Genomic DNA, 26,868 nt, shown 5'->3' on the forward strand with positions numbered 1-26,868 from the left:
CTCTATTGCGTACGTCATAATCTACGCATATAAATATCTAATAGTGACAGCAGAATGTCCACATTATGACAACAAGAACAACGAGAGACTTAGACATTATCTATATAATAAGGAAGAGAAAAGGGAGTCTACTCGGGAACGCTCCTTCCCTTTCCTATCCTTATTACTCTCTCGTCGCAATTAACAGAGTAAATCCCCAGAGGAGTGGCACCTGAGAACACAAGTGGCTGTGCAATTCCTAGAGAATTGAGTGGCTCATGCACTCTCCACTTGTGTTCTCAGGTCACCCCTTTGGGGCACTTCTGTTTCACATTCACATTGCGCTGTGCCGAAGTTCTTCACTGACTGACTTACTGACCCTTGTATCGTTTCCTTGAATATTCATATCCAGGATTAACTTTGGCATCTACTTGTATTGTGCAGGTAACGAAGTTCCCATGATTGCATTGAGGTTCACTTTGCTGGTCATCATGGTAGTTAGTTCGTCCACCAAATCTGGTCACTGTTTATGAACGATCTCGCCGTCTTGTTCCAGTGGTGTTTTCATTCAATGGCATGGCAGAATGCAAGTTTTCTCAACAGCTTTCATTCCTTGAGAAGGCCAGAACATTCCTTGTATTGATTTTTGGAGTCTGATATGCAGTATTACCAGATACAGATGTACAAAACATTATTTAGATTTATAATGTATTCTGCTTCCAGATTCATATTTCTATTATGTTTGTTCATGCATCCTCCCATAATTAAAATATAAATTTACATAAATGAAGAAACAAGATGGTAGTCCTCATATTCTTTTAATAGAATGAAGATTGCAAAGAAGAAACGGACTTATGCCCGGAAAATATAAATATGGATTAGCAAAGAAACTCATTCAACAATAGTAACTGCAAGGCATTCCAAAGTATATTCCACAAAGGAGTCTTAGTAAGACACTTGGGTCCTCTTCAAAGCTTAGGCATTGCCCTGCCTGCCTTGCGCTTGGCATATTCATGTGCAATGCTAATTGAACTCTTACCATGTCGCAGAGAGAACTCTGCCTGTAGGATCTGGGCTTCTTCCGGTGTCAAGTCACTGTGACAGCCCTGCGAGTGTGATAGGAACTATGTGGTCAGCATTAGGAGACTAAAAACCAGGCACATGACTGTAGAAATACTAGAATACTACTGCAATTGTTAATTAGTACTTGTAACACACAAACCAATTTGAATGAAACACAATTCACCAAAATATAACTCAACTGCCTCAAGAGAATGTTGCATGTTATTTAAAAAACATACAACGTGAAATAAATAGGACGAGAGTGCCAGTTATCTTTGTCCTGTTGCTGCCAGATCTCAGGATCGAATCCTGCCATCACCTTGAATTTGTGTGCTCCCCACCACACCATGGCACTAGTAGATTAGGTCAATTTTGATTGAAAAAAAAAGGAAAGGAGAGAGGGATAAATGATGGTATAAATCAGGTAGGCTTGCCAATAGCAAAAGTTCACGTACATAAACAGAATGCTAATGAAATCCTCATAGTTTTCAGAGTTTCTATGATTTTTTCTCCCCTGCTTTTTTCCAGTGGCATATCTAACCTTCAGTTACATGGGTGTCAATTGAGAAACTCTGATCTGTTCTTCCTCGTATGGGGGTTTGGCATGTTCAAATCATAGTAGTCGATTTTATTGTTATTTCCTCTAGAGTGAAACACTTGATAGGGTTTCTAGCCTGATCAATATTATAACTGCTTGTAGGATATTCTGATAAAAGGTAATTTACAGTCTCTACATATTCTTTGCTGATTATGGGGCCCATAACTTTGGGCAAGACATATTTACCCAAAAAAAAAAAAAAACTTTAGGCAAGACATCTAAACTTTATTCTCTCCCCCAGCATTATTACCATTTTTTATTCTATATAAGTTCAATATGCTGTCAAAAGCTCCTCCAGGCTCCAGCACAATAAAAAATGTCCACAAGGCACCAGAGAACCATTAGTATTGAGTCATAAATCTCTTTCTATTATTTATGTTTAGCTACACGTTCTACCAAACCAAGGTGACATGATTTGGTCATTACCAGGCGAGAAGTTTTATCACAAACAGCATGGTGCATGAGAATGCCTGCTGCAACTGAAACATTGAAAGAGTCCACCATGCCTTTCATAGGAATACAACAGTGCAAATCAGACAATTGCAGAGCTTCATCACTTATGCCTCTGCAATCAGAGACCTGTCATATAAGTTATGCATACAAAACCAAGAATAATATCATAAATTTTATTAGCCAAAATTTCTCAAATCACTTCACAGAAATTGTAACACAAAATTTTCATCCAAGGAACACATTTGAAACCGAGTTCAAGGACAAGAGGCTAATAGGCATGCATGAGAATGCTCACCTACTTTCATTTCCGACAACTATTGCAGTTGGGCATGACCAATCCATGTTGTAAATAGAAACCTAGAAATTTAAGAAAGAAGATTGATTCAGCTATCAATCATGATGATTAAAGAACCAATGGACCTTTTCACAGTCAGTGCAACAAAAAAATATATATACTACAGCCACCATAAGAATTAAGTTCTAAACATACAGCCGGAATGCAACAAAAAAAAATTATACTACACCTACTATAAAAACTAAGCTCTAAAACGAACATGCAGAAAAAGAGAGTGGGCTCAGAAAATATTGGCATAAAGGCACCAGCAGTACATCTCACATAAGATCTCCATAGGAGGTGACAACCTATAAACAGTCGACAATTACTATGAACACTTAAGAACATTTTAACTACAGGTTCTGCACTCTTCCTAGTTCCATAGTGTTTCTTTTTTTTTTTTTTGAAAGTTCTACGGTGTTTTCCAAAGGACTAAAATGCTAATAATGACCACACACAAAAAAAAAAGATGTTGTTGACACCATTTTCAAGATACAGAACAAAATATTTGATGATTTGGTAAGGAAAACCCTTTATTTGGAAGTTTTGATGGAAGCACATTGGACTTATTTATTTTCATGCACATATCTATCTGTTAATACATGTATGCAATCCACCCCTCTGAACATCAGACATATGCACATACACCAAGGGTGGGGGAGAAGAAACTCCAAAGGTGACCAGGGATAAAGTTGACCAATTACCGCATCAGTTCCCATATGTGTTGTGGCAATTCGATAACCTCGTGACTTTAAAACCTTGAAGCATTCTTGGATGGAGTCCCAAAGTTCAATGTCCAACCACTTCTCAGCACCCATACTAACATGGCGATTATCCCTGTACCTGTAACAAGGATGGAAGAAGTTAGAACCTAGAATGAAACTAAAGAAAAAGAAAATCATGAAAAAAATTCGAAAGCTCAAGATCTCCTTGAAAGAGAATATAGTACAAATTCAGGAAAAGAACTCTCTCAAAGTTTATTCATTAAGGAAAAGGGAACCAGGATTCCTATGTTACAAAACAAGTCCACTCCTCATAGGCCAACAGAAGTGCAGTAACACAGTAAAAGGGTAATCCGATGTCACTACACCTCAAAACACTGGGAAAATGGTAGACTTAATATCTGCCACCACAAAATCTGATTGTCTTTCTTCTTCCTTCCTTTATTTATTTATTTATTTTTTTTTTTTTTGGGGGGGGGGTGGGTGGGGGGGTTGTGTAAGAGATTGTCTTTTAAAGTTCTAACATTATGTTCCTTCCACATTGTCCAACAGAAAGGAAAAGGCATCAGCCACCACAAAATACCAGCCCCTTTGGCTAAGAGCATGGATCAGGCAAGAATGTCCTATAGTTGCTAGGTGTACCCGAGAAACACCTAAATGCACCAAGATTAGTAAATAAGTAACCAACTTCAAGTTCTGCCATCAAATGGGAAAAAAAATGCGCATACAAAAGCCTCCATAATGAGATGATCCACTGTCAAAATCTTATTCTCATGTGCTGTCTATAGGATGAACGAGACCATTGAAGGGACTTTGGTTTCCATATAAAGCTACAGGAAGAGGAAAAATTACTCTACCAAACAGTAAGAAGAAAAGGCAATCTGAGAAGATTTCCTTAACGCGAGATATCCAACCCTGTGTCCCAACTGGCCAACTGAACCTTCATTTTATGCAATTGGCAAGGCCATCACCAAACACTCATACAAGAGAAAATCTCGGAATCCATATATAACATCTCCTCAAATCTATATATAGCTGCTTGACTAGTCCCTCCTAGTCAAAAGAGCCCACACCACAATGAAAAGGACTGTCAAGTGGGGCTTCCTCAATACACATATCCATCCAAAATCTTACCTAATCTTCTCCCCCTGCTCAAAGGCTAAACCAAATTCCTCCCTTTAAATCCTCTGGGTTAAAACCCGTTGATGGCTTTCTCAATGGATTTCTCTTTTTCAAAAAGTTGACATCTAGTACCTATGGAAGTTTTGTGTGAGAAGGCCATGGGTTTCTGTCGTTAGCCTGGAGCAAGCGGATCCTACATTTATGTTGCCATGAAATCTCTCCCTCACCCTCTAAACAGATTGAAAAGATGACCTAGCTCTTCCTTCACATCAATGGATAGCCAAAAGCTTCCTAAATTCATTTTCCTGAATCACACATTTCAAAGCCCAAAACAAAGAGAATTCCAGGACCCTTCCAAATCTACAGAACTCTCTTCTTTAGTTGTGGAACTTATGAATAATGGTCCTCTAGTTGTGTCAATAGTTCATCTAAGAAAAGTGGCGAGTACAGAACAAGTTACAAATTTAATTTTAAAAAAATGGAGAAAATTAGAACACAACATAAGAAAATCAACAATAATCAACAAGGTTTTCACCTCATATCTCGTTGCACCTTTTTGAGCTGTCACAGGAGACCACATGGACCGATTGAATCCCAAGCGCATCAGCCGAGCGGAATGCAGCTGATACATTCCCAAAATCAGATAGACCTTCAACAACCAAGCAAACGGAGTAGCTTCTGTACTTCACAACATTCCAAATCCTCTCCTTTCTCACATCCATTATATACGCATCAAGTGCTTCCAGAACCTCACGACTGGTCAGAAATGTACCTCCCGATTTGAACATATCGAGATACGGAAACCACCGGCCCTTGCGAGTAGAATCCTCCCCGTCTTCAATTCCAGACCTCCGTTTCATCTTCATTAACCTCGCAACATCTTCTCTGTTTACAAGCAACTCCTCCACATTGTCTTTACCCCAGTCATCCAAAGGTTCCAGAATAGAACAGCTTGAAGCGTTTTCATTCAAACCATCGGCAACTGCAGCTTGAACGCTACGGTAAGATCTCGATGAAGCTCTGTTCAGTTCACGCCCTAATCCTGCATGTATTGAATGGAAAAAACTGAATGAAAGGATCAACAAGGAAGAAGATGACCAGAAATATACGAACTTACCTCGATTCCGACAGATTAGAGTTGTTAACGATAACTTAGATGGATTATTACTACCAGAGAATGAATGGAGATTCCGAATAGTAATCAAAGAGCTCTTTTGCAGGTTCCTTCGTATTCTAAAATCTTGAAAGGAAAAGGATAAACGAAGAAGATTTTTGCAGGCGCTCATCGTATAGAGACTAAAGAGACTGAAGATTGATCTGAGCGATTATTAGGGACTGGGGAGGCGGTGTTGTGGATACCGTTTAATTCAAGTTGTCCAGAAGAGGGAAAAAGTGATTGCTTACGTCATTGATGGATAGATCGACGGTGTTGGTATGGAGCTTGCGAATTAATTAACAGTGTAGCTCGCGAGGGATCAAACATGGCTGATCTATGCCGTCCAATTTAGAAGGTAAAGAAAACAAGCTCCACACCATTGCAGCAGAGCCAAAACCTTAACCTTAAACCCTAAATCCGGAGGCAGAAAACAAAGAAGATTTGGTAATTGGTGCCCATGGAGATGGGAATGGATTCTCCAAAACCGGAAAGCCACGAAAATCTCTTCCGAGCCGCTGAGAAATGGGACTATTTGATATTTAAGTCCCTTTCTCAAGAACAGTTTCAGAGAGCTCTTATCGTTGAGGAAGGATGACGGTTGATCCCTTCTTCGAGTCCTGTGACATCTGCTCACTCCTAGGTCAGCACCTGAAAGCACTTTCTGGTATTCATTTTTGGTTCCCATTTAGGGTAGAGAGGATTCGAAAGATACATTGATCTCTCTCTCTCTCTCTCTCTCTCTGGGTTGCAGGCTTCTTTTTCTTGCTCAATTATCACAGAAGAAAGGTTAGTATTTGTGAAATCTTCCTTCAAATTATAGTACGGATGGAAGAGAATGGGCTCTGCTTCGTTCTGCAACTAGCAATGGCCTTGCAGAAGTGGAGATTTTACTGAGCAGAGGTAAGGCATTTCACAATATTTTCTTCGATTTGAAACTTTCTTTGCAAATTTCTAGAGCCCATCTTAGTTTGCTATCATAAAAGATCAAAACCAAAGAACTCTGATTGCTTACAATTTTTGGTTGTTTAAGCAATCTAGTTAGTCTTGAAGATATGTGGGCAGTCGCATCATTCCTTGCCCAACCGTCTCACTTGCTGAAACCCAACACATCACCCACTTCCTCTCCACTCACCCTCAAGTGCATCTCCTTGACTTCCATATCCTCCCCTCTGATGAGCCCATGACTGCCAACTCCACTACTACTGATCCTTTCTTCCTCCAATTCGAAGCCATTCAGCGCTCAGCCCACCTCCTCCTTCCTGTCCTCTCTTCACTATCTCCTCCTCTTTCTTCCCTTGTCACTGATACAATGTCAGCCTCCACATTGCTCCTGTGACCACTTATCTCTGCCTTCCCAACTACATCCTCTTCACCTCCTCCGCTAAAATGCTTGCACTATTCTCCCACTTCCCCACTGTTGCCCACAAAGGGATCCCAATTTCAACATCCCTGGTTTGGCTCCCTTATCAAAATCTTGGCTTGCTCCTCCTGTCTTTGAACTAACCCATGTTTTTACAAGACTTATGGTTTCAAATGTTTGATGGCTCATCAAGGTCAATGGGATTCTAATGAACACCTTTCAGGCATGGGAGCCAGAGACGTTTGCGGCACTCAACGAAGGCAAAGTCTTAAATGGGCTCCCACCAGTGCTTGCAGTTGGTCCATTGGAACCATATGAGTATGGGCAAGGACCTTGGCTTTCATGGGTAGACGCCCAACCTTCATGGTCAGTGATGTATGTAAGCTTCGGGAGAAGAACGGTTTTATCCAAGGATCAAAATCAGAGAGTTGGGTGGTGGTTTGGAGAAGAGCGGGTGCAGGTTCTTGTGGGTATTGAAGGGGTAGAATGTAGACTAAGAGGACGATGTGGAGATTGAAGACTTGGCGGGCCATGATTTTCTGAAGAGAGTTGAGAACAGAAAACTGGCTGTGAAGGATTGGGTAGATCAGTTGGTGATTCTTGAGCATGTAGACGTTGGTGGATTCGTCAGTCACTGTGGATTCGAACTCAGCGACTGAAGCGGCGTGGCATGGAGTGCCGGTCTTGGCTTGGCCACAGCATGGTGACCAAAAGCTTAATGCTTCCGTGGCGGAGAGTAATGGGTTGGGGTCTTGGGAGGAGAGTTGGGAATGGGGTGGTGAGGAGGTGAAGGGGGAAGAGATTGTAAAGCGAATTAGGGAATGAGGAAATGATTCAGCCCGTTTGATAATGTTTTGTTTCAGCCGTTTCTATGTTATTCTGTTTCAAGAAACAGAGAAACGGGAACAAAAGCGTTTGGTAACCGTGTTTCATTTCACCTATTTCTAAGAATAGAAATAGAAATTTATAATAATTTATGGTTCAAGAAACGGTTGTGACGAAACGACTAGGACTAGTTTCGCCGTTTCCAGAAACAACATTTCACCTTAAAAAATAACCCCATGCCTGACGAAATACCCTCCGCTTAGCCGCCACTATAACTACGGGGCAACGATTGGATGAATGAAATATATTAAAGGAGCAGAAGACTGGCAAGAAGGCAGGATACAAGCCAAATTAGCGAGAAACTAAAGGCACAACACACCCTCCTTAGATGGGACAAGAAAAGAAAATACAAGGACCAACAGGTCGCACCTCAAATTAAGTTTTCCATTCCTTTGAGCAAAGGTAGTACGGGGCAAATCTTATACGGTGGCTCCGACCAGTATAAATGACACAGCCATTTGATTCATCTTGCGCTTTCTCATTATCGTCAATATGTTGGGTCGCCTCCTCAAAGACTTGGGTGTCTTCCCAATGAAGCTTTTCTTTTTCTTGGTCTTTTTTTTTTTTTTGTTCTTTTTTCCCTTTCCTTCCTTCTTATTTTAAAGGAGATGATGTTTTGGTCAACAAGTGGCATATAAGATCACATTATTGCTCCTCACTACCATAATAGAATTGGCAGTGACGAAATGAATAGCATGGTTATTTTATATTAGGAGAGAGATAAAGAGATTGCAAATATACCCTCCCCAGTCAATTTATGGTACTTGTTACCAAAAAAAAAAATCAATTTATGGTACCCTTTATGACAAATTTAAAATGGAAACGAATTGCATAGGGAACCAGTAGTTGTTAACCTCTTATATTATGGGAATGTGGAATGTATGTACCAAAAATAAATGAAAAACAAAGAAGACGACGACAATAAGGCCACCCTTCCACATGGTTTATGTTGACTTGCCTTCTAGTTGGAAGCAGAGTTTCAAAATGGACCATCTATCAAATAAATTGTAGCTGTATATCACAAGATGTATTTGTATTGAATTCACAGTATTATAGTAATTCTTCTTCTTGAATCAAGAATAGATGGGATAAGAGTCGAGTCGTATTAGAATGACACTATCCTTAAGGTTTTTAAATGTTCCTAATTTTACATACAGAGTTGACCATGTGTTTATACCTCTAATATAAAACTACTCCCAAATTATATAAGATGTACCTCGAAACGTGATTACACAGTGAAATCCCTTGCAAATAATGAGACTTATTAGTCTAATTAATCATGAACCTAGTAGTTAGTGTTCGTTTAAATTGACGGGTGGTTGTCCAAAAAAAAAAATGTTTGTTTAAATTGACAGGTAGTTCTCCTCCTTGGTGATGGTTAGCTCTCCACATGAAGGGTAGATATGAATGTTAAAATATAATTTTATATAAACCCTCTTCTCTTAAAACTATGTCTCTCACATGGGGAGTTTCATTCTACCGGCGATGGCAAGCGGTGGCAGCTGCAAGGAGAACCACCCTCACGTAGCTCTCCTTCCAAGCGCTGGAATGGGTCATCTCACACCCTTCCTTCGTCTAGCTGCAACGATGGCTGCCCGTGGTTGTACAGTGACTCTCATCACTCCTCATCCAACCGTCTCCCTTGCTGAATCCCAACACATCACCCACTTCCTCTTCACTCACCCTCATGTCCACCGCCTTGATTTCCATATCCTCCCCATTGATGAACCCATTACTGCCAACTCCACTAATACTGACCCTTTCTTCCTCCAATTTGAAGCCATTCAACGCTCAGCCCACCTTCTCCCTCCTCTCCTCTCTTCATTGTCTCCTCCTCTTTCTTCCCTTGTCACGGACATAATGTTAGCCTCTACGATTGCTCCCCTGGCCACTTATCTCTGCCTTCCCAATTACATCTTCTTCACCTCCTCGGCTAAAATGCTTTCACTCTTCGCCCACTTCCCCACTGTTGTCCACAAAGGGGTTTCTGATGATCTCGATACCAATTTCATCATCCCTGGTTTAGCTCCCTTACCAAAATCTTGGCTTCCTCCGCCTCTCTTTGACTTGACTCATATTTTTACTAGACTTCTGGTTTCAAATGGTCGAGGGCTCATCAAGGCCACAGGGATTTTAACAAACACCTTTCAATCATTGGAGGCAGAGACCCTAGCGGCACTCAATGACGGCAAAGTCTTAAGCGGGCTCCCACCGGTGCTTGCAATCGGTCCATTGGAACCATATGAGTATGGACAAGGACCTTGGCTTTCATGGCTGGACGCCCAACCTGCAGGGTCTGTGGTGTATGTAAGCTTCGGGAGCAGAACGGCTTTATCCAAGGAACAAATCAGGGAGTTGGGTGATGGTTTGGGGAAGAGTGGGTGCAGGTTCTTGTGGGTATTGAAGGGGAAGAAAGTGGATCAAGAGGACGACGTGGAGATTGAAGATTTGGTGGGTCATGATTTTTTGAAGAGAGTTGAGAACAGAGGACTGGTTGTGAAGGATTGGGTAGATCAGTGGGTGATTCTTGAGCATGTAGCCATTGGTGGATTCGTCAGTCACTGTGGATGGAACTCAGTGACTGAAGCGGCGTGGCAGGGAGTCCCGGTCCTGGCTTGGCCACAGCATGGTGACCAAAAGCTTAATGCTACTGTGGTGGAGAGTATTGGGTTGGGGTCTTGGGAGGAGAGTTGGGGATGGGGTGGTGAGGAGTTGAAGGGGGAAGAGATTGGGAAGCAAATTAGGGAGCTCATGGGGAACGAGGAAATGAAGAAGAAAGCAACCCAGGTTCGAGAAGAAGCTAGGAAAGCTACTGGGAAAGGTGGGAGCTCTGAAAGGGCACTAATGGAAGTCACAAAGACAAGTAGGAAAATGGCCTTATGAAAAATACGCTTCCACAAGATCAATGGGCGATAGTGGGCATGTCAAGACTCAAGATTCAAACCTACAACCAGCTGATTCAAGTGGTGATGGGTTGAGGGCATTTTTACCACTGCTATCAACCCAATTGGTATTTTTTTCTTTAATATCTAATGTTTTTTTCTCTATCAAATTTAATGTTTTTAATGAACGGAATCATGTGATATTTTTGGAGATTGGAACTTCTTATAATTTTTTCCAATTTCTTTACTCATGCATATCCATAGATTTTGGCGGAATTAGGAAGCACTTTTAGAATACGATCCAAACATCAGTTATGATTTACTAAGGCAATCATTGTAAATTGTTATAAGGGAAATTTACCATGCCACCTGCTGGAGAATGCCACAATGATAAGACTATCCCCTCTGTTTCACCAAATTATTCTCAGACCCTCTATCGTCAGTCATTGTTAAGTAATGCAATGAAATGACGTTTTTACTCTTATGAATAAAACACTTATAAGTTACCCATTTTCATTATTTCAAAAATATCCCTCTTTATTATTCTACCATTTCATTATCCTTATTTTTCTCCTTCTCTCCGTACCGCGAAGGGTGAGTTGCAGCCGCTAGTTCCGTCGTCAGTGGCTATGGACCACTTATCAATGGAGAAAGCTTAGGAAGACTGAGGATAGGGTTCGAGAGCTCCAACCCAAGTGAGACTTCGTAAGCTAATTGAAGCCGAAGAATCTGCAAACTCAGCTGCTCCATTGGTTGATAGAGCAACTCCCGATAACCTTACCCTCTCAAGGCTCAAGCTGAATCCAATCTGCTTATTCTGTATTCACAGGTTCACAATCCATATATAACCTCTTACCCTACTTACTTGATTCTCGAGATTCAAACATCAGAAGCAACAACAATAGCGAAGAACTGAAAATGAGTTCGAAGATCAGAGCTTGGATTGTGGCTGCAAGCGTTGGGGCTGTCGAAGCATTCAAGGATCAAGGGTTTTGTAGATGGAATTACGCCTTGAGATCCCTCCATCAACACGCCAAGAACAATTTCAGATCTCTTTCTCAAGCTAAAAGACTTCCCTCTTCCTCTTCATCAATGGCGATGACTAAGAAATTGATTCTCAGCGATGAAAAGATGGATCAATCCGAAGAATCTCTCAGAAAAGTTATGTACTTGAGCTGCTGGGGTCCCAATTGAGAGCTCCAAATCTTTATATTGCTCAAGACGCGTATTACTCCCAAAAGACCATACTTCATTAGTTCCCATATCATTTGTTTTTTTTTTATTCCATTTTTGCTGTGCTCGACTTCTAGAATCAATTCCAAGTCTAGTAATCGCATCATCAAACATAATCTCCTAATTAGATAAAGGGTTTCATTAATGGAACAGAAAAATTACATGCCCCTTATACTTCTTGTCACGGGATCTTTCATCTAACCAGAAACTAGCATTTACAGAAACTTTTAGAGAGAGAGAGAGAGAGAGAGAGAGAGAGAGAGAGAGAGAGAATTCTAGACTTCTGGTATTTCTGAATATGAAGGAGAGGCTAGAGCTAATAATAGCTGTTGCCACCTGCTGAGAAGAAACGCAATGGTCGCCACAAGGTCCTACTGGTCGCTGCTTGTCATCGATACCGCCACCGTTGCTCTGAATGATCGTTGGTGGTCTAAATCCCATGATTTGGAAGAACGATAAATTAGGTCTTGGAATGGATTAGTAACTTAATACAAGGGTATTTTAGGTATTTCATATTTAATAAGGGTATTTTGGTATTTAAAATAAAATATAATTGCTAACATCAACATATAAGGTATATTTCTTAACAGTGACTAACGGTAGGGGGTCTAAGAATTATTTGGTGAAACAGAGAGAGTGATCTTTTCATTGTGGCATTCTCCAGGGGGTGGCGTGGTAAATTTTCCTTGTTATAATCAGGCAATCAGTCCAAAGTAAAGAGCCAGGAAAAGTAGCCTTTGCCCAAAAATAGTAATAGAGCAAGAGATAGTTGGGTACAAGAGTGCATAAGTTTATCGCACCACCCAATGAAATAAAAAATCCATGTTGATAGACTTTGCATGCACTCTTATTAGCCTCACACTAGTCAAAGGCCATGCTGTTAGGTAGCGATCTCTTGCCTCACTAATAATAAGGGGAAGGATTTTTTGAACATAAGGAATTTCCTTCGTCATCTCACTATAAATTATTTTTTTTAAGATAAAATATAATAAAAATATGTGAAAAAAAGCTGCCTGGTTGTGTGGTCCTTGCGCCTAGACATAGGGATGCATGAATTATCACCCTCCCCCTATGAAAACAAATGTCGATGTCTCTACACGCATTTTCATTGGCCTTGTACTTGTGCAAACTCATGTGATCAGGCGATGATGTCTACACCAGCTTAGATTATTTGCTACCCCAACCACATAACAAATTTTAGCTCCGCACCATTCTACACTAGCTTAGATTATTTGCTGCTCCAACCAAAAACAAATTTGATTTTTATAATACAATTTAGTCATTTATATGGTGCAAATATTAGTTAATAAAATTAACATGTAAACGAATGAGAAGGGTTGGAATAAACCTATCATCCTTACCCTGTCTGCCCTTAACTCTCCAAACAACCTGGTTTCATTTTCTTCACTGCTTTGGGGTTTGGCCAGTCTAAGGGTGCCAATCAAAACAGGTTCTCCAAAACCAACACGTGCCTGGATCCTGGCCCGATCTGTTCCGGCCCTGCCAGTGTTGATTATCATCCGACCATTCGTTGGTTATCTTAATATTAACCTATGACCTGTCCCCTCCCTTCCCTCTGTAATTCTATCTTTGAGTGCTAGGAGAGACACAGAGAGTGAAGCCAACCATGGCTTCGTCGTCATTTTTGTCTCTCAGCGACCCTCGACTCCTCATTTCCCCCACTGTTTCAGGCGCTGGAAAATCCGAAAACCCTCAAAAGAAGTTAAAATTTGTGTTTGGTGGGAGACCCTCTTGGAATTTTACCTGCAATCGCTCTCTTTCTTCTTCTTCTCCTTTGTCTTCCTCACCATTTCAAGTTCTTCAGAAATCTGTTCCATTGGCTGCTTCAGTTGCGATTCTTCTCTGGTCAAACCCAGGTAAATCCCCTAGCTTCATAAATATGTTCCTTTGGTATATGGGTTTTGTGTATGATTCTTTTGATTTTGTTTTATGCAGCAAATGCCGGATTTCTGTCGGGGTTCCCTGGGATAGAATCAGTCCCTGGTCCTGAACTACCTCAGATTGATTTCCTCAATCGATTTAATGGTTCAATCTCACCCCTTACCTTTCAACTTCCACCTTTCACCTTCCTTCTATGTTGTTGAAAGATTAGGTTTACAGAGAAAATACCTTTGTTCTTGCAGAAGAAAATCAGAAGAAATATGCAGAATTTGATGCAAGATTCAAGTCATCCCCACTCCTTGAGAAGCTATTGGAGAAATCCAAGTTGAATAAAGAGAAGTAATTTTGTTATGATCATACACACAGATTTTCTGGTCTTCAGATTATTTAGGAGAAGAGAAATATTATAGGGTAGAATCTGGATTGAAGAATTCATGTTGGTTGAGCTAAGATTTTTTGTGTTTTTTTTCTCTTTCTTATAATGTTCCAGGAATAAGCTAGAGATCCAAGACAAGTATTGCTTGCGTGGTGCAGAGTGGGGAGTGGGAGATTGCTCCACAGAGGGTATGACACAGGAGGAGAAAGATAACTTCATTGCTATGTTGAAGGAGAAAACTGGAGCCAAATGAATGAAATCTAATGTTCAGAGTTTCCAGCCTCTGCAATTGCAGAGATGATTCAACTATTTTGATCCTTGATAAAGAACAAAAGAGGGATGGACCCATGCATGATTGTAGGTTACAAACTGCAGAGTTACAACATTTAAGTAGGATGAAAAATTTGTGTTTAATGGTAAAATATTTATAAATAAATTGTCTTACATATGGATGTCAATTTGGTGTATACCTTGGATGCTCACTGCAACATTGCAGCGGTTACGGTGGAGATGTATTGTCCCGTGCAGGGTGAGACTGATTGGGATTTTGAGGCCCGAGGTCGGATTGGGTGGGGTCTGAGTTGAGGCCTTGGGTTGAGCAGCTTGAGCCCGGCCCATCCTAACCCAAGGGCCTGATGATTTGTAATATGTGTATTAAATATTAAATAAAATATAAATATATATTATATACACGATTCATTCCTTCTCACATTCTTTGTTTTCTGATAACTGACATACATCACTTATTTTATTCTTTGTTTTATAATCACCGATATCACCACCCACTCATTATTAATAATATTATATTATATCAATTGTAAGAAAAATAAACCTAAAATGCAGTGTGACATCTACGCCAAGGTATAATGAAGGGTGAAATGACCTCCCCACTCTCATGAAAGGTATAATCCCACCATTATTGATATTTCAACATAGTCCCAACTAGGGGTATCAATTCTAAGCCCGCACCGATAGGTCGATCAAGTCTGACATGTTTACAGCCCGACTTGGACCGGCCTGATTATAACGGGCATTCATGGTGCAAGTAGCTAGCCCGTTGGGTGCTCGATCGAATCGACACGTTTATATGCCCGGCTTAAACCAATTCGTTGTAGCCCAACCCAGCCCGACCCCCTTTAATATTACATAAAATTTATATTTTGCCACTACTAGTAAGAAATAAATTAAGCTTTCTTACTCTTTGCTTTGTAATAGGATTTGATTTAATTAAGCTTTATTTTGCAAGTTGTAAAGGTCATAGTCCCTTATTTTTCTTTGTAAGAACAACCATAATCTTATATAATTTCTCTTTTTTTGTTAAAGATTTGCTTCTCATATATCTAGGCATTCAACCAACTTAAAAGGAATTTTATGGTAGGCACGTTTAAAGCCCGTTTAGAGTCCATTTAGACTTAAATAGGTCTATAGCCTAGTTAAGAACCAGTTAAGACTCATTTAAAGAAGTTCGATCAAAGCTCAACACCGACCGGCCCGATTATAAACCATACCATGTCCCCCAAAGCTATGCCCGTTTACTTAAATGGGCGGTGCAAGACTTTCAAGTGGTCAAGCTTGATTAAGCCCGACCAAGACCGGCCCAGCCTGACCGATTGACACCCCTAGTCCCAACAGAGGGCCCCTCACCCTATATATATATTATTATTTTTTTAAGAACTCACTATAGTTAATTGATGCCAATAACTCAGTACTTGTGGGTGGGGGAGGAAACAGGGGCCCAGAGCAGACCATGGTCCAAAGACTGGCATAACATTGCCTTGCATGGTTTCACGGGATCCCCACAAGATTGTGATTGGAGCGATTGGGCCGCCCAATCCAGCATTCCTTTCATAGTGAGTGGGTTGCACGTCCGTGATGCCCGAGGATGATACCTTGGACTGTCACAACTGACAATAATCCAAGCTACAGATAATAGTTCACCAATTCTTAACAAAGAAAAAAAAAAAAAGATAATAGTTTGCCAATAGCCAATAGGTACAACCCGTACCTCAGTTAGCTTTAAGTTAAGAGAGAGAGAGAGAGTTTTAATGTTGGGTGGGGGGAGGTGGAGAAGGGGCTTTGCATCCTCTGTTTTCAGAAGATAAAAGGGGTTGGAGGATTGGATTTGCACGTTGGTAGGGCTGAAACTTACAAGAATTTGAGTGGTAGGGTTGTGACCAGACAAAATTGGCTTCACATGGTGATGGCTAAAGGGCATCCCATCCATCTATATTTTAAGGGAGTATGTTTTCTATTCGGAAACACGCTTTTATTTCTAGACATAAAGGGTGCGAAATGACCACCGTGCCCTTCCTAGTTGATGCTTGAACATCAATGCTCTCAAATTGAAAACATTTTTTCATTTTTTAATATCAACATATAGTTTTTGAAATTGTTATTACATAAACGATACCAAGTGACAATTGCTAGTACAGCTAGGTTGAGGCCAATGTGGTTGAACCTAGCCCCTATAAGGTCTTAAGTGAATTCATGTTATTCGTCTAATTTAGAAACTTCCCGTAGGAGTGTCAAAAATTGAACCCCCACCGGTAGGTCTAAACTTAATTGAAGCTCGAGATTGGCCCAAACAATTATTAAATATATTAAGTTCAAGAATCAACCAATTAATAAATCGAGTGATCCCTATGCAAGGTAGTGGTCCAATGATTGCTCAATCAATAACATTTAGTTATAGCCCGATTAACCAATTTAAGACCGATTTAAAGACCGTTTATAGCCCAACTAGTCAATTAAAACGTTTAAATCCCGACCAAGCCCTAGCCTAGCCTAATTACCTAAAGGCTAAAAGGGTGAAAATGGAGTGACCCAACCTAAACCGACCGGAGCGACCGGAGCGGCCGGTTGACACCCCTACTCACAACAACAAGATTTGTAAGATACAAAAAAGGGAATTATCCAATTTGATTCTCTCTGAAAACACTTATCGTCGCAAACGATTTTCCGAATAAGATAATTAATACAGCAAGAACAGTTGTAATCTTGTGAAACATCCCGAGGTCAGCGAGGTGCAGGTGTTCCTCTATACGTCTGCGTATTCCTCTCAATGTGCTCCTGGCTTACGGGACTCAATTCTCAACTTCACGTTAGGGCTTCTTTCAATCCTTCTCATTTATCGCCCTTGTCACAATTTTGCCCGAATATTTCGTAATTGAGTTTCTCAAATTATATTTACAGGAATCGAAATACCTAAAATTGTCCCTTCTTCGGGTGAATTTTCTTTTCAAAAATGTTGAGATTTGTGAATACCGTGTGATGATTGATAGTAGTTTCATTGTGTTTCTATTATCCTTTTAAATTTTGAGTTTGGATTTTTCGGTTTTTGATTTCATTCGTTGAGAAGCGGTTTTTGATTTTATAATGGTAGATTTGTTGTATCAAACTGTTCGGCTAAATAATTTAGCGGAGTTTGAACGATCAGCGGTGCTATTTTTGTTGTCTTCTTTCATTGGTAGTATGTTGTTCGTGATTTTGTTCTTCTGTTTTTGCAGGTTAAATCTTTTCATCAACTAGGGTTTGCAGTTTCAGAATTATTGGCCCCCGTTGAGCTCTGAATTTTCACGTACGAAGTATGTACCGGAGTGTGGCTTCGGCCACTCCCCGGGGCGGGATACCTACGGACAGCGGAGAGTATGTGGTGCGTCTTGATCAAGTTCCGTGTTGGAGCGACACGGAACAGAGGTCTGCTTTAGGGTATGACAATGAGGATCCTTCCTATCCTAGTTGGTACTTTTCAGATCCTCTAACGTCTTCTTCCGGAGCAGAGAATGGTTCTAGTTCCAGTGGGATAGTCTCAAGGTTTCCTGTGAACCATGAAATCAACTCCAAGATATATCTTTGGCGGGGAGATCCTTGGAATCTTGAGGTAGATGCAGTGGTCAATTCCACCAACGAGGTGAGCCCTCTTAATGATAGTTGTTTGGCATAACCAGGTTATTTTGTCGAAAGAAACTCTAATGAAGATTTTGTTTCTTAATTCGAAACTTGGAAAATGGGGAATTTGAGCTTCTATTTAAAATCCTTGGCTTAATTATCAATGAATCCACTTCGAGGACTCATTTTTTTACTCGTGTGTGGGTTGCAGAGTTTGGATGAAGCACACAGCAGCCCTGGCTTGCATGCTGCAGCTGGACCTGGTCTTGTGGAAGAATGTGCAACACTGGTAATTTTAGACTTCGTCGATATTTATCCACTTCTTTTTTAGAATGTAGACTTCTTGAAAAGAAAAGGTTGAAGCTGCAGCTCTTGCCATGCAAAGAATTTATAGCATGCATGATTTCTGTGAGGCTTCATGAGTTATTGACTAGAGTTTTATTTTGTATCAGAAGAGGGCCATGTGGTTTTAAAGCATGTCGACCTTGAAAATCCAGGGAACTGATTTTTTTTTTTCCAAGTTAGTATATAGTGCAAGTTGATGTATCTAAATGGACAAGTGGAGGGCCAAAAGGTCATGGATCAAAATAGTGAATAAAACTTCAAAGCCTATAAATGATCAGAATGAGTGATCTGCATGGTGTGGAGTGAATGAATGTGAGCTGTCCCTTTGTAGTTACAAACTTACAATGCTTATTGAAGGTTTGTTAAGATGATATGGTAACAATGTTAGCTTACCGTGTACTCCTGTGTTGGCATCCTGTAAATCATTTTGTTCAGGACTTGGAGTACCCCCTTGTCTTTGATAAACAACGGGGAGAGTATCCGATTCAATTCCTGCTTTATCCAGAGGTTAGCATGAACTTGTAGATTCATCTGGTAGCCAATTTGAGTACTTAGCATTTCCCATTACCAGTTGCAGAATGTATTGTGCTTTTCTATAAGAGTGCCAGCTGGTATGCTTGATTTCCAGTCTAGCATAATGGTGTACAACACGTTGCACACGAGAACGTGTTTCTGAGTCAATTTACTTCATACAGGAAAGTTAAATGTAATAGTTATAATAGGATAAGCTGAAGTATACCAGAACTATTAGACTAATATAGTAAGTAAAATAGTAAATAGGATAAAACAAATCAGGAAAATGAAACAGAGCGAAGCAATGATATTCTCATTGATATCTTCCATGGCTTTCTTACTTTGTGTTCTTTGTCAGGGTTTGGCAATCATTCTATGTCTTTGTTGCTTCACAGGGTGGATGCCGTACGGGAATGGCAAAAGTTACCAATGCATATGATCTTCCTGCTCGGTAGGTGTGAAACTTGTTGATTTTTGAATATTTTTCTACATTCAATTGGTAAAATTGTTATATCATTTTAAGGGTGGAAGCAAAAGAACTATGTTGAAGTACTCAATAAGTTCTCCTTAATTATATTTTATCTTAGATTATATATTTAGATTTGGTTGGCATTGATTCCTAGAATATATGAGAACTCAAAACTTGAAAATTGTGAATACATACATTTTTTTTTTTCTTATAAAAGTCGATTCCACCAGGCCAGTCATCTTAGCCACCTAGATGTTGAAGCATTGCTACACCATTGCATGTGGTATTTTCACATAATTATAGGTTGCAGACATGTATGTGTTTGCTGGCATTTCCCATTTGACATTCATTGAATTTGCATGTCAGATGAAGCATTTTTTTCATGCTGCTCAGAACGTTTGTCTTGTCATGCTATCCCTTATAATTCTTTTCTACCAATTTTTATTTTGCTCTTTTGCTGTGTTTGTTTGTTCTCTACACACGTTGAAGGCATGGTTTGATGATATGGTGGATTATTTTTTGTAAAACATCGTTTACAGGAAGGTTATTCATACTGTCGGTCCAAAGTATGCAGTCAAATATCATACTGCTGCAGAGAATGCTCTCAGTCATTGCTACCGCTCATGCCTTGAGCTTCTCATTGAGAATGGACTTCAGAGGTAATCTGCCTTGTCCCATTTTTATGTTCATCCTTTCCCTTGTGAAGATTTGTGTAACTTATTTTAGCTTGACTTCTCTGAGTGCAGCATTGCAATGGGTTGTATATATACAGAGGCTAAAAATTATCCTCGTGAACCAGCTGCACATGTGGCAATAAGTAAGCCATTCCCTATTCTCATACTATTTTGTTCATCATTTTCTATGCTTCCATAATTTTGCAAAATACTGCTTGAAATGATTGGATTATGTGGGTAGAAACATACATGTAATGTTTGGGATGCACATTATGCCCGATGTGGAGCATTGAACAATGAAAAGAAGCATAGTTACAAAGGGGGTGGGGAAGAAATAAGGAAATAAAGAAAATTGCTCAGGGTGTAGGGCAGGGTTGGATATGATGGTAGACATGTATTGATGCAGCCAGCCAACCCTAATTCTAGATTAGGAATCGACTGCAACACAGACCCAGGTCTAGGATATTCTCATGACAGACCAGGGCTGATGAGATACTTGCTGGTTGTATGTTGTAGTAACCTGCGATGGGAGAAAAGAAGGGGAATGTGGTAGGAAATAAGGGAGAGAAAAAATAGGGAGAAGGGAGGAGAAAACAATGGAGAGGGAGGCTTCTCTTGACTACTAATTCAAATCCAAATTATGTATTTAATTCCAAACGTAAGGGGTGTTACCCAATAATATGAAATAGAATCCTCTTATATCTAACTTTTTAAAATAGGTAAACTAACTTCGAAAATACTAGTAAGCCTCTTTAACTTGCTTTAAAAAAAAAAAAAAAACCCAATAACCTAAACTAAATCTAGTGGGATTCTGCTGCTCAAGAAAAAATCAACAACTAAGGAATGGGCCCCACAAGATCCCCTCGCTAGCTAGGATCTAGTATTTAACTAAACTTCCCTAATGGGTCCCACTAGTAAAAACTTTAATAAAATGTTATGACTCCTAACTAAAGACTCAAAACAAATTTAAAAGCTATCCTGTAATTCCAAAGCCTGTCATATTTGTTCAGAGCCAATCTGATGCTACTGCATCTTGTATACCTCATGATCAACATTAGGTAGAGATCCAAAAACATCTCCAACGTATGTACCTTTTCTTGGCAAAACATCTGTGTGTATGTATTTTCCTCACCCATTTCCTTGCATTTGTAATTATTGCATCTTTTACCCTAAGTTTGGAATTATTCTGTTACTCTGTTCTCTTTTTTCATTTCATCTTTCATCTGGAATCAGGGACTGTAAGACGGTTTCTGGAGAAGCAGACAGATAAAATAACAGCCGTAGTTTTCTGTACTTCCACATCATCTGATACTGAAATATATAAGAGGTACTTCAGTTCCATTGCTTCTTATACTGAATTCCTCAATGGTCCATTCATTTGAATAATTTAACTGAGTAACAACCAACCCACAGACCCATTTTCCTATAAATAACGAATAAATGAGTAAATAAGGGTGAAAGTTTCCTCCATGGCTGTTGAGTTAAGATTCTCTACATGATCCACCTTTTTGAGCTATATGGAATGTTGGATGGGACCTAGACAGTGGTGGCAAAACCCGACGTGACACAACCCTGTAGTTCCATGTTCAGGATGGGGATTTGGGACACGAATTATTTCAGGTCGTTTTGAGTTGACATGCTGTGATCTAAATCAACCCAAGATGACCTGAAAACATATTTAGTTCTGTTTTAGGAGGGAGTTGACATTTCTAATTCCGCAAATTACAACATGAGAGTCAATCTACATTTATAAAGAGTTTTGTGTGATTATGTTTTTTTTTTTTTGTTTGTCAAAATGATTCCAGTTCGGGTTGTTTTGGGGTTAAATCGTGTTTCTATCATGTCAAATGAGTAATTGTGTGGAGTTTTTTGTGTTCGTGTCAGGATTGAGTGAAACGGATGCTCTTGTCCCGGACATGACTTCAACCGACCTGACCCAGACATGATATTTTGACACCATAGATCCAGATTTTATGGACATGTAGACCCCACCTGCTCACGTCAATTTTCAGCCCAAACATTATTGACTAAGCGGAAAAAATTAAGTTTTGAAAATCTAGGATTACTGAGAGGAGGGTCAACATAAGGATGCATGCTAATACATATAAGTGGGGGTATATGCTTGAATTTTGGCTCTGGGAATTGACATGTTGTCAGTGATGAAAGCGCAGTTTGTTGGACCAGGCCAAACCCGTTCGGGAACCAAGACCAAGATGAAACGGGTCCCAACCTTGTTCTGGTTCAGTCAGATATTCAAGTATTTATTTATTTGGGAAAGATAGATATATTTTTATTTAATTTTAGGGTAGCTATCAGACATGTAGGGAAATTTCCAATTGAGTCTTAAGAGTTTAGTCTAAGTTTAGATAGTAATTAGGAGTCGTCGTTTTATGGGTCTTATAAATATTTTTGTAACCCAACGATGGGAGTATATTTCAAGAATAAATTGAAGTTTGAGTTGGTGTGGCTTGAGCCTGCATGGCTGTGCTTGTGCGATCCCTCCCCCCTCCTCTCTCTTTCGTCTCAGGTACTTTCTCTTTCCTCTTCTTCTTCTCTTACTCGTTTCTTCTTATTTTGTTGTTCATTCTTACACTCTGCTACTGTTTACCCTTTCCTGTTTAACGGAAATCAGAGCTTGCTGTCTCCTTTCCCGCACAGGATTTGGGTTGAGGTTTTGTGCACAGATTTCCATAGTCTGGGTGACCCTTACCTCAGTTTCTGAGTGCTGAAATTCTTCAGTTGAACATCTTTATGTAAACCACCCACGACCTGCAACTATCGTTAACCCCAGTTTCAGAACTTGTAGCCTACATACCAGTTGGGTTTTCCGAGTTTTAAGGGCTGGAACAACTCAATTATTCCAATCGATTCTGATTCTGGAATCCCAGGATTGTTGGAGGCCGATTTGGTAGACTGTAATCCCACTTTGATCTCAAGCCATTGCATTTTCTGGTTTTATGAAGGAAGAAGACGACTCATCGTGATTGTCTCTTTTAAAGGCATCATATATCTATTTCCTATATTACCCCTTCTTTCTCCTTTTAATCCCTTTGGTCTTGGATATGTGCCTCAGTATGCAGAAATGTAAGATAGACGTACCCATTTGCCTAAGTTAAGGTAGTGGAGATTAAAAGGAGTTGCCCTTTATACATTATTGATAAAGTGGTCAAACAAGGAAAGTGGGACTCTAGGGAGACACCAATACTATGTGAAACGAGATGACAATCTGTATTAAGAAGGTTGCTAAAAATGTTCTAGGGGAAGCAAAAGGTATTCATTATGCCCTAGGGAGACTTGGTGGTGGGATGATGAGGTCTAGATAGTCATTAAGACTAAGAAAGCTAGTTTTAAGACATAGCAAAGGACTAATGAGTTGGAGGATAAACAAAGGTATAATTTTTCCAGAAACGAAGCTAAGAAGATTGTGGGGATAGCAATTGCAAAAAAATATGATGACCTTTATAATAATTTGAACAATAAGGAAGGGAAAAAAGCTATTTATAAAATAGAGAAAATGAGAGAAAGGAAGAGTAGAGATCTCGATAATGTTAGATGTATTAAAAGTGATGATGGTAGAGTGCTAATAAGGGATGAGGACATTATAAAGAGATGGGACGAGTATTTTTGCAAACTAGTAAATAGAGATAGTTTGAGTAGGAATTGACTAGAAGATTGCATTATTCATCAAGACACCACTTGTCATAGATATATACGGAAGTTTGGAGTGGCGGAGGACTAAAAGTTAAAGAAGCCTTAAGAATGTTGAAAGTCGGCAAGACACCTAGCCCTGATGAGGTTCTAAGAGAAATTGGAAGAGCTTAGGATTATGTGGAGTATCTTGGTTAACTAATCTTTTGAATAAGATTTTGAGCACAAAGAAAATGTTAGATAATTGAAGGAGAAGATTGTAGTTCCGATCTACAAAAATAAAGGTGATATCCAAAGTTGCAATAACTATATAGGCATAAAACTGGTAAATCATATTATAAAATTGTGGGCGAAGCTTATTGAATCCCACTTGAGAAGAGAAACTACTTTCTTAGAGAACTAATTTGGTTTCATGCCAGGTAGATCCATGATAGAAGCTATTTACTTAGGAGGCTTATGGAAAGATTTAGGGCTTGCAAAAAGTATCTTCATATAGTCTTTATTGACCTTGAAAAGGCCTATAGCAGAATTCATAGAGAGTTAACCTAGCATGTACTTAAGGGAAGGATGTCGAGTAATTATGTGGATATAATTAAGGATATGTATGAGAGCGTGATGACTCGTATGAAAACCATGGGAGGTGAAGGCAGTGAGTTTCCAATTACAATTGGGCTACATTAAGGATATGCTTTATGCCCTTATTTGTTTGTGCTTGTCATGGATGATTTAACCAGGAACATTCAAGATGGGGTATCTTTTTGCTGATGATATTGTCTTGGTGGATGGGACAAAAGCAGGGATTAACACTAAGTTGGAGTTATAGAGATCAACCTTGGAATCAAGAGGTCTTTAGATAAATAGAACGAAGAGGGAGTACATGGAATGTAAGTTCAGTTACACTAACATGGATAATGATATGGTAAAATTGAGGAGAGAGTCAGAGGTGTCAATCGGTTGGTTTGGACTTGCTTCAGTTTGGTTTTATCGGTTTTGATGTGAGAATGAGAGCCCAAAACATGATCTGCTAAGGGACACCGGTTTAGTTTTGGTTTCCTTATTAGTGTGCTATTGGGTTGGTTTCGGTTTCTTGTGGAAGACCACTTGCATAAACCAGATCCCAAATTCTCAATTCTGTGCAGTTTTGTTATTTATTCTCGTCATCAACAACAGTGGGAGTGACCACAACTTCCTTGTGTTGGAATGATGGAAATGGGTCGCACCTCCATGATTGCTTTGTCACATAATTTTACTTAGGCATTCTTTAAGATTGGGGGAAAGTATTAGAAACATGGATGAAATGTGATGGAACCAGGGATTGGCATCAAGAAGTTGTTATAGTCAAAGATGGCATGGATGTTATCTTTAAGATATTATTACAGACCAAAGAATTTTAAAAATTTAAATTTTAGAAGTCACATGGGAAACTCCCACGGAGAGACCTTTTGTGTAGTTTGGGAAACATAATGACCGAGTATATTTTACTAGTAGTTTTAAAACTTGGAGTTTGTTTTCAGTGGGAAAAAAATCACAATTGGGAAATAACATGAAGCTATTTATATAGGTTGATGTTGGTTTTATTCAGTTCGTTCTCGTGTCGGGTTATTTCAGTTTTCGGTTTTGGTTTGGTTCGGTCCACGGTTACACTACCCCAGTCCAAAATATGATACGATATGCCATATCGGTTTCGGTTGGCCTAACCGGTTCGGTCCCAGTTTTGACACCCCTAGAGAGATTTAACAAAGTGATTATTTTGGATATCTGGAGTCAACCATAAATAAAGAAGGTGATATACAGGATGATGTTTCACAGAGAGTTAAAGTATGATGGATGAAGTGGAGAGGTGTGTCTGGAGTGTTTTGTGACCGACATATTGCTATAAAGCTTAAAGGAAAATTCTATAAGATAGTTGAATGAACGATTATGAAATATGGAGTAGAATGTATGTCAATTAAGAAGAGCCATATGGATAAGCTATGTGTAGTAGAGATGAGGATGTTGAGATGGATTTGCAGCAAAACTAGAAAGGATAAAGTAAGAAATGACTGTATTAGATCTGATTTGGGAGTTGCCCCGATTCATGATAAGCTCTAAGAAAGTTGTTTGAGGTGGCATGACCATGTTCAACGGAGGCCTTGGGATGCACCAGTAAGTATGAGTGATCAGATTCAGATTGAAGGAGCTAAAAGAGTTAGTGGTAGGCCTAAAATGACCATAGCAGTAGTAGTGAGGAAGACATACATAGTTTAGTTCCTGTCCCAATTATGACCTTGAATAGGGCTGATTGGAGGGCTAGGAACCATGCAGCCGATCCCATTTAGGCGGGTTCTACTGAGTGGTTGTTGGCTTCTTGTTGTTGTTTCTTTCCTTTTAATATTATTTTTTCTTATCTTGCCATTGCACAGATCCATGTAGCTGACTCCATTTAGTTTGAATAAGGCTGAGTTGTTGTTGTTGGTCGTTAATTTACTTTTAATTTCAAGACTGCCCCCCTCACTTGTAACTCTATTTCCACTTACATAGAATGGACTCCTTCCCATGTAAGTTTGAACTTCATTAATTTACAGATTCACTCACTATTTGAGTTGTGTATCATCTGGGTGGGCCCATTGCGAACCCAAATAGGGTATTGTGACCTGGGTTTCACATCCAGACCTTGCCCTATCTATACAATGGTTCGTATTGCCACGTCATCCTACCACATGGCAGAACTAGGTGGACTGTGTAAAGGACATTATACCAATAAATAATACTGTTATTAGCACATATTTTTGGTTTATACTGTGAATTCTATTGGTGGCTTCTTTATTCATAATCCATTTTACCTTGCAGACTACTTCCACTTTACTTCCCCCGGGATAAACATGAGGAAGAAGTTGCAGTGTCGAAGCTTCCTGCGGATGTTGGGGATGAGAATGGTGAGACAATATTAGATGAACGGAAAATCAGAATCAAACCTTTGCCTGCTGTAACTAGTACAGCTCCTAAACCCCCCATGGATGTTGCAGATCTTCCTGTCAGTGGTGTTGGATTGACAATGAGACGGTCAGTGGAACTCCGTATCTTTTATTATCATCTTTTAGTAAGATAGTTGGTGAGGAATTAACCCCATAGTTATTGAAATGGATGTGTTTATGATGTGAAACTAGATCCTTGTATTACACTGATACTTTTTATGCTTTTATACTGCATAGTGAAGGCGATAACTTTCTATATAAAAAGGTGTAGTAATTTATTACTGAAACTAATCAGATCTTGAGCTGATTTTGC

At 39.6% G+C, this 26,868-nt stretch overlaps 6 protein-coding genes across 10 annotated transcripts; 5 read left to right on the forward strand and 1 right to left on the reverse strand.

Moving 5' to 3' along the window:
- Nucleotides 1-661: 661 nt before the first annotated feature.
- On the reverse strand, nucleotides 662-7,523 carry LOC122091301. 4 transcript variants are annotated; one of them, XM_042661165.1, is made up of 6 exons: nucleotides 5,388-7,523; nucleotides 4,823-5,312; nucleotides 3,131-3,269; nucleotides 2,388-2,449; nucleotides 2,066-2,204; nucleotides 662-1,085 (listed from the first exon to the last, which is right to left on the reverse strand). In XM_042661165.1, the coding sequence occupies exons 1-6, from the start codon at nucleotides 5,554-5,556 to the stop codon at nucleotides 948-950; spliced, it is 1,137 nt and encodes a 378-aa protein (XP_042517099.1). In that variant the 5' UTR covers nucleotides 5,557-7,523; the 3' UTR covers nucleotides 662-947. The 4 variants fall into 4 exon arrangements, with proteins under 4 accessions (XP_042517099.1, XP_042517102.1, XP_042517101.1 ...); XM_042661168.1 differs by lacking the exon at nucleotides 662-1,085 and having other exon boundaries at nucleotides 2,067-2,204; nucleotides 2,392-2,449; XM_042661167.1 differs by lacking the exon at nucleotides 662-1,085 and having other exon boundaries at nucleotides 2,067-2,218.
- Nucleotides 6,995-7,611, forward strand: LOC122091559 (UDP-glycosyltransferase 708G1-like). The gene is made up of 2 exons (XM_042661570.1): nucleotides 6,995-7,246; nucleotides 7,399-7,611. The coding sequence occupies exons 1-2, from the start codon at nucleotides 6,995-6,997 to the stop codon at nucleotides 7,609-7,611; spliced, it is 465 nt and encodes a 154-aa protein (XP_042517504.1).
- A 1,499-nt stretch (nucleotides 7,612-9,110) lies between these two features.
- On the forward strand, nucleotides 9,111-10,763 carry LOC122091300 (UDP-glycosyltransferase 708G1-like). Its single transcript, XM_042661164.1, has one exon. The coding sequence runs from the start codon at nucleotides 9,133-9,135 to the stop codon at nucleotides 10,552-10,554; it is 1,422 nt and encodes a 473-aa protein (XP_042517098.1). The 5' UTR covers nucleotides 9,111-9,132; the 3' UTR covers nucleotides 10,555-10,763.
- A 140-nt stretch (nucleotides 10,764-10,903) lies between these two features.
- LOC122091303 lies at nucleotides 10,904-11,886 on the forward strand. Its single transcript, XM_042661171.1, has one exon. The coding sequence runs from the start codon at nucleotides 11,472-11,474 to the stop codon at nucleotides 11,745-11,747; it is 276 nt and encodes a 91-aa protein (XP_042517105.1). The 5' UTR covers nucleotides 10,904-11,471; the 3' UTR covers nucleotides 11,748-11,886.
- A 1,452-nt stretch (nucleotides 11,887-13,338) lies between these two features.
- On the forward strand, nucleotides 13,339-14,522 carry LOC122091302. The gene is made up of 4 exons (XM_042661170.1): nucleotides 13,339-13,663; nucleotides 13,743-13,832; nucleotides 13,931-14,027; nucleotides 14,179-14,522. Exons 1-4 carry the CDS (start codon nucleotides 13,414-13,416, stop codon nucleotides 14,315-14,317), a joined length of 576 nt encoding a protein of 191 aa, XP_042517104.1. The 5' UTR covers nucleotides 13,339-13,413; the 3' UTR covers nucleotides 14,318-14,522.
- A 2,460-nt stretch (nucleotides 14,523-16,982) lies between these two features.
- Nucleotides 16,983-26,704, forward strand: LOC122091069 (protein GDAP2 homolog). 2 transcript variants are annotated; one of them, XM_042660888.1, is made up of 8 exons: nucleotides 16,983-17,164; nucleotides 17,571-17,974; nucleotides 18,164-18,241; nucleotides 19,206-19,261; nucleotides 19,819-19,938; nucleotides 20,026-20,096; nucleotides 21,187-21,280; nucleotides 26,431-26,704. In XM_042660888.1, the coding sequence occupies exons 2-8, from the start codon at nucleotides 17,651-17,653 to the stop codon at nucleotides 26,687-26,689; spliced, it is 1,002 nt and encodes a 333-aa protein (XP_042516822.1). In that variant the 5' UTR covers nucleotides 16,983-17,164; nucleotides 17,571-17,650; the 3' UTR covers nucleotides 26,690-26,704. The 2 variants fall into 2 exon arrangements, with proteins under 2 accessions (XP_042516822.1, XP_042516823.1); XM_042660889.1 differs by having other exon boundaries at nucleotides 17,149-17,289.
- Nucleotides 26,705-26,868: the final 164 nt, after the last annotated feature.

The sequence above is a fragment of the Macadamia integrifolia genome, chromosome 10, assembly GCF_013358625.1.
Source record: "Macadamia integrifolia cultivar HAES 741 chromosome 10, SCU_Mint_v3, whole genome shotgun sequence".
In the NCBI taxonomy this organism is placed as follows: Eukaryota; Viridiplantae; Streptophyta; class Magnoliopsida; order Proteales; family Proteaceae; genus Macadamia; species Macadamia integrifolia.